General features: G+C 40.5%; 1 protein-coding gene across 1 annotated transcript in view; it reads left to right on the top strand.

Annotated features, from left to right (window-relative positions):
- Nucleotides 1-384: 384 nt before the first annotated feature.
- DNER (delta/notch like EGF repeat containing) overlaps nucleotides 385-10,068 on the top strand; it is a 289,703-nt gene continuing 280,019 nt past the window's right edge. The window contains exon 1 of the mRNA XM_050964026.1: nucleotides 385-633. Within this exon, the coding sequence (XP_050819983.1) occupies nucleotides 385-633 (249 nt within the window). The remainder of the gene's footprint in view (nucleotides 634-10,068) is intronic.

The raw sequence follows: 10,068 nt of genomic DNA, 5'->3' as shown, positions 1-10,068 counted from the left end.
TCTACCCCAACCCCGCCACCCCCACTGCCTCCTCCGCTCTCCAGCCAGCTCTGCCCCTTCGCTACACTGGGGGGGGGGGGCAGGCGCTGCTCCCACTAGCCCTAACACGTGACCAGGGGCGTGTTTCCAGGCTGGTCTCCCTGCGGCAGGTGGCCCGGGGTCCCTCCGCTCCGCTCCGCTCCCAGCCGCGGCCGGGCGCCCTCTGTCGGGCACTGGGCGGGAAAGATCCCGGCAGCCCGGCCCCTCCCCGCCCTAGTCCCCGCCCGCCCGTTGCTCGGGGAAGCGGCGCCGCGGAGCAGCTGAGAAGCGCCGCGTAGCTGCAGCCTCCGTGTCCTCTGCTGCCGCCGTACAGCGGCCCCGAGCCCCGGCCGCCGCTGCAGCGCCATGGCCCGCGCCGCCCCGCTCCTGCTGCTGCTGCTCAGCCTGGCCCAGCGCCGCGCCTGCCTCGCCGGGCCGCTCAGCGCCGCGTCCCCCGACCCCGCGGGGGACCCCTGCCTCAGCCAGCCCTGCTGGAACAACGGCACCTGCTCCCCGGCGCCGGCCCGGGGCCCCGCCGCCCCCCGCCGCCTGCCCCAGCCCCAGCCTGCCTACAGCTGCGCCTGCCCCACCGGGGTCTCCGGCACCCACTGCCAGGTAAGGGGGCTGGGGCTGTGCGGGGAGCTGCCTGCCCGTGCCCCGCCGCCAACCGCGCCTGGGTGCGCCCCTGCCCGTCCCCTGGGCCGTGCCCTGGGGTGTGTCCCTCTCTGCTCTTCTCGCGCCCTTGTGGCTGTCCTCGGCTGCCCGTCGGTCTGTCTGCCTCGCTGTGCCCACCGGGACTCTGTCTGGGAGGCTGGCTCTGTCCCGTCTCTCTCCGTCTCCGGGGTCTGGCTCGGTGTGTCTGCCGGCTCATTCATTCGTCCTCTTTAGGTTATCGGTCCCTCCCGCTACCCAGCTGTTTGTATGTCTGGCTGCAGCTCTGTATCACTAACGGACATCAGTGTCTTTGCAGTATTCATCTATTAGTGCAGCAATAATATATTGTCTGTGATAGGTTGTGTACTGTCCTCTGCACAGTGGCTGGAATTGTCTCAATCCATCTACGTATTCTACAGCTGTGCATTATGCGCCTGTCTGTATAGCTGCCTTCTTTTCTCTTATATGTACCTGACACCTACATGCACCCAGATATCTCCTTGGATGTGTGTATGAGCCTGCTGGTTATAACGTTTGCCCTTCTTTCGTTAGCGAAGTGTCCAGATTCTTAAGTGTGGTAATAGCGGACGGTCAGGGGCAGTACCTAAGGTGCAGTTTCTATCTCTTGCAAAAAACTATTTGCGGACGTTAGTCCTTTTTTTTTATTTTAATCCATTAAATATTTAAGGTGGATGCTATTACTCAGAGTAACTGAGCTTGAGGGCTGGTCTACACTACAGGGGAAAATCGATCTTAGATATGCAACTTCAGCTACGTGAATAACGTAGCTGAAGTCCAAGTATCTAAGATCGAATTACTCACCGTCCTCATGGCGTGGGATCGATGTCCGCGGCTCCCCATGTCGACTCTGCAACTCCATTTGGGTTGATGGAGTTCCGGAATCGATATAAGCATGTTCGGGGATCGATATATCGTGTCTAGATGAGACGCGATATATCTATCCCCGAGCAATCAGTTGATTGCTACCCGCCGATACGGCGGGTGATGAAGATGTAGCCTGACTGTTCTTGGGCAAGTGTTGGGGTTTAGTTCCTAGGCTTGTAAGACTGACATATCAAACCTGCACAATGCTTTTAACCCTACTTGCATAAAAAAAAATCCAAACTTGGTGGGTTAAATTATTAAAAGGTGAATGAAAACGAGTCTGATCTCAGGAAATTAGGCAGCTTTCCAGGATTAGTCAGAATGTTTTAGCATGGATCCCTTTTCTTTTTCCTCAGTTTTCTTTTTGCATGCTGGTGGCATTTTATATATTAATTATTTTAAGATCAAATTGATTGAATTTTTTTTTTTGGAAAATGGGTAGCAAAATTGTACTGAATATACAAAAGACTAATTAAATAGGTTTATGATGGCTATTTGTTTCTAGTGCATGCATTTCCTATCACATTGTGTGTGTCACTTGGTTTCACCTTATTAAATTCTACAGAAAGATCAAAATGTCAGTGTAAGTGTAGCAAAATGTTATCTGGTACATCTAGAATAAAAAAAAACTATGGATAACAGGAAATACGAATAACATCTCTCTAGCCTGCTTGGTCATATGCTGATTTGATGCAGTTTTTTGTTAAAATATTGTATTACTTGGTCTATGGAGACCCAAGTGAATGCTGATCACCATATGAAGAGGTTTTGTTCATAATCCTTGCATTTTGTCTCTAATTAGTAAATGACTTTGATACCACTTTAATCTAAAATATAGATTAAATCTCTCAATTTATCCCACCGCCTCTTTCCCTTATAGGTAAAGAAAAGGGTTTGTTTTGTGGGGGTTTAAATGATAGTGATATACTTCCAATGACAACAACTATAATAAAACACAGATTGATTCACATTTCTTTGGCAACAATTCCTGGTTTACAGGATTTGGCACAGAGGTAAACTGATTCAAGTAAACTAATGTTTAATTTTTTTTTATTTTCTTGACAACACACTCCTTATAAAACTAGCCTGATTTTGTTTTGTTGTTTATATATGTGTTCATTAGATCACAAAATATCAAAGCTGTAGTTTTCCTGTGTGGGTGGAGAGAACAGATTTCTTTCTTAATAAGCTATGAATATCCATGTGTAGGGTTCAGTAATGAGCATTGTATGGACGATATTGAAAGTGACAGTAAACTGCAGGCATTTTAGAAAGAAATACTTCTGTGCTTGCCCTGAAATGTCTCACTTGCTTCTTTTTAACAATGACAGTCAAAATATTACCGTTTAATGAGGTGCTGCAAAATCAGAGATTAAAGTAGATTAAATAGAATCCCCCCTCTGGCAAATGTTAGCAGTCTTGTTGGTAAGAATTTGACTACTTGCGCTTGTGTTTATTGTGTTTTCCGCTCTAGAGGAGACAAAGTTGCATTTGTGCTGCTGCCTATTGCTGTTACATTTTAGTGTCCGAAATCCATGATTGAAGGATAAATGGCTCTCTTAAATGTTTTGGTAAATTGTAACGCTTACTGGTGTCATAACCTGCAGGAGGTGTATCTGGGGTTTTGGTAGAGGAGAGGAATAAATTTCTTTGTAACCTGAGAAAATAGATAATAAATTCATAAGCATACTTTTTATTAAAGAATATGAAAGGGCTAATTCTGGGAGTATTGTTTATAAAATGTTTATTTGAAATAATCATTGACTTTTATTTTAACCCATGGAACTATATTTTCACAAGGGAAACTTTCTAAACAAAAAATAAAAGAAATTCATACCTGTCTATCAGGACTGGAGATGAAGCATAAACATTTTAGTTCATTCTGAAAAGTGATTTAAAAAAAACAAACTATAGTTGTAATGAAAGAGAGGACAAATTGTCTGCCGAAAGAAAAATTAGTAAAATATTGTAGATGGCTGCATACAAGAAGGTTTCCTACTTCGATAAAATGAGGATAATGAATACATATGAATTACAGGAATGGTCAATAGTTCAGATGCCTTTCTTTTTAGCCGTTTAAAAGAAATCCTCACAGGTGAAAACAATATATGTACTCTGTTGATGAACTTTTCCGACTCAAAAGGATTCTAAAACACAAGGAATTTTAATTCCAAAAAGGGATATGAGAAAACTGAATGCTAAATCAGGCAGATTGTTTCAAATTTAAAGCTGCAGTCTCAGAGGCTTCTCAACTTATTGCTGAGGATGTTATTAAACTATTAAAATGGGAAGAAGGAAATATTAAGAGGGAAAACAAATACAAGTAAGGAATCCAGCTATGTTGAAATAATTAGCCACTGGTAATCTGAAGATGGTAAATTTGTACTGCTGCTATTTGTCATAGAAATGGAATAATATCTTATCAGTGTTTGTTCTCTGAAAACAAATTAAAACATAGCCCTGTGTTGACACATACACTACATTCTGTAATAAAAAGATTAAGTAAACAGTCCATCTGATTCTACATTACTTTGATGTAAGGAGGAATAGAATTGGGAGTCAGAAGAGGACATGCCAGCACTCTTCTCTGCACGTGTTGTAAGAGGACTGATAACATAGTCACAGCTGGAAATTATCCAGAACTTCCTCAGTAATATATTAGCTGGATCCATTTTTATGCACTTCACAGTGCTCTTGGTGTAAAGAAAGTGACAAAGAAGTAAATTGGCCCATCAGATGCTCTTAAGATATTTTTGAAATCCACAGCTTTTTTATCACCAAGTACAATCTTTCACTTGAGTGTTTGTATTGAGGAACCATTTTTCCATAAGATATAGTGGTTGCTGTGGTAACTGTTTTCTATTGAGAGGAAGAAAAAATCATATCTGTTTGTGCATACATCAAAATTACTTATGGGTACATTTGACATATGTTATCTAGAAAATGTCTAGTTTTGCTTATGTAATATTTTCAGATTGCACATTCAAGGATATGTGTGGTTTTTATTACATTGCACTAATGAAGGAGTGACAACGTGCACAGGAGAAAAGGTATTTGTACAATTGCTTAAGCATATATCTTTCTCAACTAGTTAATTCTTTGCTTTTGTGTATTGTGAAGAACATGATAAAATGAACCTATCAGGTTCAGTTTTCTTACATTAATCACTTTTATCAAAGTCCTGTGACAATTTCACTGACATATTTTATCTTCTTTAGAAACTATTACTACTACTACTACTTATTATTATTACTTATTATTATTACTTTAAAAGAGATACTGTCAGGTACTTTTATCATTTTTATTTTTTGCCTTTTGCTGGAAAATAAACTATTTTCCTTTCTCCCCAGTTGTCACACAACCCCTCTCTTTTGTTTCTGGCAATATAGTTTTGTTGTATTCTGTATCTATATTTCATAGACCTCTTCAATAATATAATCAAAGCCAGAGAACAAGCATTGTCCTTTGGGTCGTGCTCAGAACTAGCTATCAGCGTTTGAGTTCTGGTCATTGGTTTGCTACTACTCTCTGTTCAGTTTTAGACAAGTCACTTCACTTATCTTTGCCTTAGTTAACCCATATCTAAAATGGAAATATCTCATGTGGGTTATGTTAGTTTTAATTTTTTAAGTGATTTGGGAGCCTACAATGAGTATATAAGTGTTTGTTGCAGTAGATATGCTAGCAATTCAGGAGATAGTTTCTTGTGCTCCCCCTGCTGGATAGCTTTCTGTACCTGCAGCAGCAAAAGTTTTCTAAAATCAACTTAATTGTGACTCTGTGAACAATTTATTTATATGAAATGAAATATAAAGAAATATATATCCTGAGTTTGAGTTGGAGATGCTATCGAAAGATTTAAGATTTAAAAGAAACAGATATCTCTTTAACTCTGCTCTTAAAAATGGTTTTATTGCAAAAGATATCTTAACCAAAGACAAGATTCTTTAAAAAAAAAAATTACCTTTAAAGTATCCTGAGACAATAGATTCTTTCCATTTGATTAAAAATTCATGGAAGCTTTGAAGTTTGGAATAGAAATGTCCCAGCAAGTCATCCTTTCCATCCCTTTGTCACTATGGGATTTTTACTTCTAGAATATTTCCTTAAGTTTTGTCTGGTTTTATAAGTCCTAAGTAATGTGGTTTCCATCTCTTCCTTTGGGAGACTCTCTCATATGCTAATACATCTTGCTTGAGTTTTCCTGACATTTCAGCCTAATTTTTTTTCTTAATTCCTTCCTGTTAGTTCTTACCTCTATGTACCACATTAAATAATTCCTATCCCCTCTTGACAGTAATGCTCTTCAAACATTTGTAGATTGTTATATTCCTTTCTAACAAACTTTACTCTCTGTTCTGCACCAGTGCCACCCTCTTCTCCTCTGAGAACCCCCACAGAATCTCCACTTGCACATATCCCTCCAGCTCATCTGCTGTGGCTCTCCAGATGCCACAGCTCCTCTTTCCTTGTGACCTGCTCCAGATGCAGCTTCGAAGCCTCCTTGCCAGACAGAGCCTCTCACAACCAGAACTTTTTAGCTTTCCTAGGGAGCGCTGCTCAGGAGCCAGTGTGCTGTGCTGGGATGAGGAATCCTGTTCTATCTGCAGGGAACCCAGTGCATGGGCAAGACCTTCCTCTGCAACGTCCTATTCCCTTCCTGGCCCTCGTGCCCCTGGACATGGGGCTTTGTCTGCTGTGCTGGCCATGTATGTGGGTGGTGGGGTGGCTTAGAAAATGACATGTCAAGAGATAGACTATCCCTAGCCATCCTCTGCCTATGGTCATACTAATGCCTCTATGTAAATACGTTTTATTTACTGGCTGCGCTACACAGCTCTGAATGTTTCAATATCCTTCAGTCTGTTCTGATAGAAGATTTAAGATTTACTTTACCTTCACATCAGTGCCCTAATATATTCCATTCCTTCTCTGGTGTCTCTCTTGCTCCTGCTAGGAGGTGACATCCCCGATAAAAAGTCTTTAAGGAATTGTTTTAGGCCTGTGCTCACAATGGACACATCATAATATTAAAAAAAAATTTTTTTGGCCGTTCCCAATTTTTTAATTGTTTGATGGTATTTTCTTAGATTTCTAGTCAGTTACTGAAGGTGTTCATGTTGCATTCATATGGCTACCCCATCTGTTGTTTTTTATCTATGCAGATAAGAGTAGACTGTACAATTAGATTATATCTTCAGTTTTGGTGTAAGACTGACTGTTGGCTCTCCGTGCATTCTCCAGCGTAGCATAGGTTCCTGAGATCTTGTACCAGTTTCCTAGTGAACAACAGCACTATTAACTCATATGCTCTTTCAAAATTCCAAGCCATAAGTATTAACATCAATTTTTGTGGTGTTTTGTTCCTGGATGTGATGTTCATTGGTCCTTTTCTTTCCTTTTTGTTTCTTTGGCGGAGAACCTTTTTAGACCATTTCCAGGTGATGTTTTAAGTGTGTCACTTTCTTTTATGCTATTTCAAAAACCATCGACTACTAACGTTGTGCAATTATTAAACAGCCTAGCTCTCCCAAACTGTTGGATAGTGTTACCCAGTTGATGGCTGGATGGTTTGAATACTATTGGGGACAGACCACGGAACTCTGGGTTCAAGTTTCACAACACTGTTATATTGACTTTGCCATCATGCTAATTTTGACAATTTCATAGTGGTTTAGTTTTTTATTAGACTTGCCAGATATATTTCACAAGGCACGGATATGGGTGGTATTGTTATGTGTAAAATTAACAAGGTTATTTGAAAACTTGTTTTATAATTCTTTAGGAGCAAATTCTGCTCTTCTGTTACAGAGTTGGAGACAGGGCCGGCTCCAGGCCACAGCGCGCCAAGCGCGTGCTTGGGGCGGCACACCGCGGGGGGCGCTCTTCTGGTTGCTGGGAGGGCGGCAGGCGGCTCTGGTGGAGCTGCCGCAGCCGTTTCTGCAGACGGTCCGCTGGTCCTGCAGCTCCGGTGGACCTCCCGCAGACACGCCTGCGGCAGCTCCACCAAAGCGCGGGACCATCAGACCCTCCGCAGAAACGCCTGCAGGAGGTCCACAGGAGCCGCAGGACTGGCGAGTGGCAGAGCGCCCCCTCGTGGCGTGCCGCCGTACTTGGGGCGCTGAAATTGCTAGAGCCAGCCCTGGTTGGAGACGTCTGCCTGCAGTGAAACTGGTGCATTTTCGGCAGTGTTGAGGGGATAGGATATAGGGAGCACTTGGACAAAGTAAACAAATTATCCCCCACCCCACATACACAATTCTTTCAGTTATCATAACCTTAGATATTCCTTGTAGCTGTAGTGGGATTTTTTTTAAGTTGGTATTGTCCCTTGAGAAATTGTGGGTATTACTGTAAAAATTACAGTCCTCTTTCTCATATGGCACTTCAGCAGTTCCAAATGTTTGCAATAAATTATCTAATTGAATTCTTCTCAATTCCTATAAAGGAAGGCTAAAATTATTTAAGGACCAAATGTTATGTCTCAGCTGTACAAATGGATATTATGATTAATTTGACAGTTTATATACTATCAACTAATAAACCTTCACTATCTGTTTCAAGCTACTCAGATAGCCCATTGAAATCTATTCAAAACACTTCTTTGAATCATATGCAGGTCATTACACCATGAAATTATTTAGCTTCCAAGAATTGCATGATATAAAGAAAAATTGCAGATGTTGCATTGGCTTACGTTTCTGTAACAAAAGATACTGAAGAAACTTGCCAAAAGTTTTGAGGTAACTGAATAATTGCAGAATATAGTGGTGCTAAATTATTTCGTATGTTCTTGTTCAACACAATTTTCCATTTTCATACGCTTTGATCTGAGAAAATTGCCTTACTTCTCTGTATATGGGAATGAATTCTGATTATTTATAAACCAGGATTTTGTTTTCCTTTGAAATATGTATCAATATCTAATACTATATGGCTTTGTTGAGCACTCCAAGGTCAAGATATAGTCAGATGTTTTCTAGTTTTTTTAAAACAGTGTTCTAGGATCGTCCACATTTTGCTTAATAAATAGGAACTGGTGGCTTTCTTAAACATATGAAAAAAACCTTCAAAAAGATGACACGTTCTGGTAGTAATATTGCAGCTTTGTGGGTGCACTGTGAGCAGGAGACCATCAACTTCAGAGGAAGGTTTAAGAAACCCCATAGTAAGCAGTTGTGGGATAATCTGTCCTCTAAGGGAGTTTACTCCTAACCCATAATAGTCAGAGATTGACTAAAAACTTTAAGAATGAGATTTGACAGTTATTTTAATTTTTCTTTTTGTATTTATTTTTAAAACTATGTATTTTTGTTATCCATATAAATGTTGAGTCTCTCTTTGAATCCTGGTCATTTTTTGGCTTCAACAATATCATGTGGCAATAAGTTCCATTATCAAATTATATTTTATGTGAAAATATTTTGTTTTATAAGTTTTGCATTTGCTATCTTTCAATTTCATAACAAGTTCCCATGATCTTGTATTATGTGATGGGGAGCGTCGCAGTTCCTTGTCTACGTTCTCTGTACCATTTGTTATTTTTTATATTGTTATCAGATCCCTTCCCAAACCCTAATCAGTTTTGTCACTCTTCTGCATTTCCTCTAATGCTGCAATATTCTTTTTGAGATGAAGTAACCAATATTGAAAACAATTTTCCAGAGGAGGGTGTACAATTGATTCATATAATGCATTATCATATTTTCTGTATTATTCTCCATCCCATTCCTTATGCACACTAACATTTTATCTGCTTTTTTGAGCAGAAGTCTCCATTGAGCTATCGACAATGATAGCTGAGTTGATACAGATATTTTAGAACCCAGTAACCTAGTTGGAGAGTATTGGTAATAGAAGCCTCTGGTTTTGGATCAGTCTTAAAGGAAAGCCATTACATATAGATAGAAAAATGCTGCGTTTGAGAAGGTTGTGGTTCCTTGTCCTAAAACCTCTTCTAATGGTAGTGTAGGATTATAAGTACATTCAACCTGTTAGAACTTATTCTTCTACTAGTAGATTTTCCACTAATTCTACGCCTTACAGAAGGTGAAATATCTTGTCCCTGCCTGCAGGTATATGGGATCTTGGGGCGCAATTACCACACAGGTGGGGTGCCAATTAATTTCTTTATTAAAGGGAAAAGGAAATGGTGGGAATTTAACAATAAAATGCGATGGGATGGGGTGTATAAGGTGTTTACAATAGACAATGGGGGGGTTCTTCTTATTGAACAGTGTAGGGAGTTTTAACAGTGGGGTACAGTAAGTGGGGTTCAGCACAATGGGATACAGTACAGTCAATAAGCAACTTAACCTTATATAGGAACAACTCTAGATACAGTGTGGAATGCAAAACGTATCCAAAAGAAAATGCAAAATAGAATGGTAGCTTCTATATAAAAATGGTATACAAAGTATATTATAAAAATGGAGGCAATGGGTGTTATAACCACAAGTAAAATGTGAGTCACAGTGCAATAATACAATATGGGTGATAAGTGAAATTATG

Source organism: Gopherus flavomarginatus, chromosome 8, assembly GCF_025201925.1.
Source record: "Gopherus flavomarginatus isolate rGopFla2 chromosome 8, rGopFla2.mat.asm, whole genome shotgun sequence".
Lineage (NCBI taxonomy): Eukaryota > Metazoa > Chordata > Testudines > Testudinidae > Gopherus > Gopherus flavomarginatus.
This window is presented reverse-complemented; position numbering and strand designations above follow the sequence as displayed.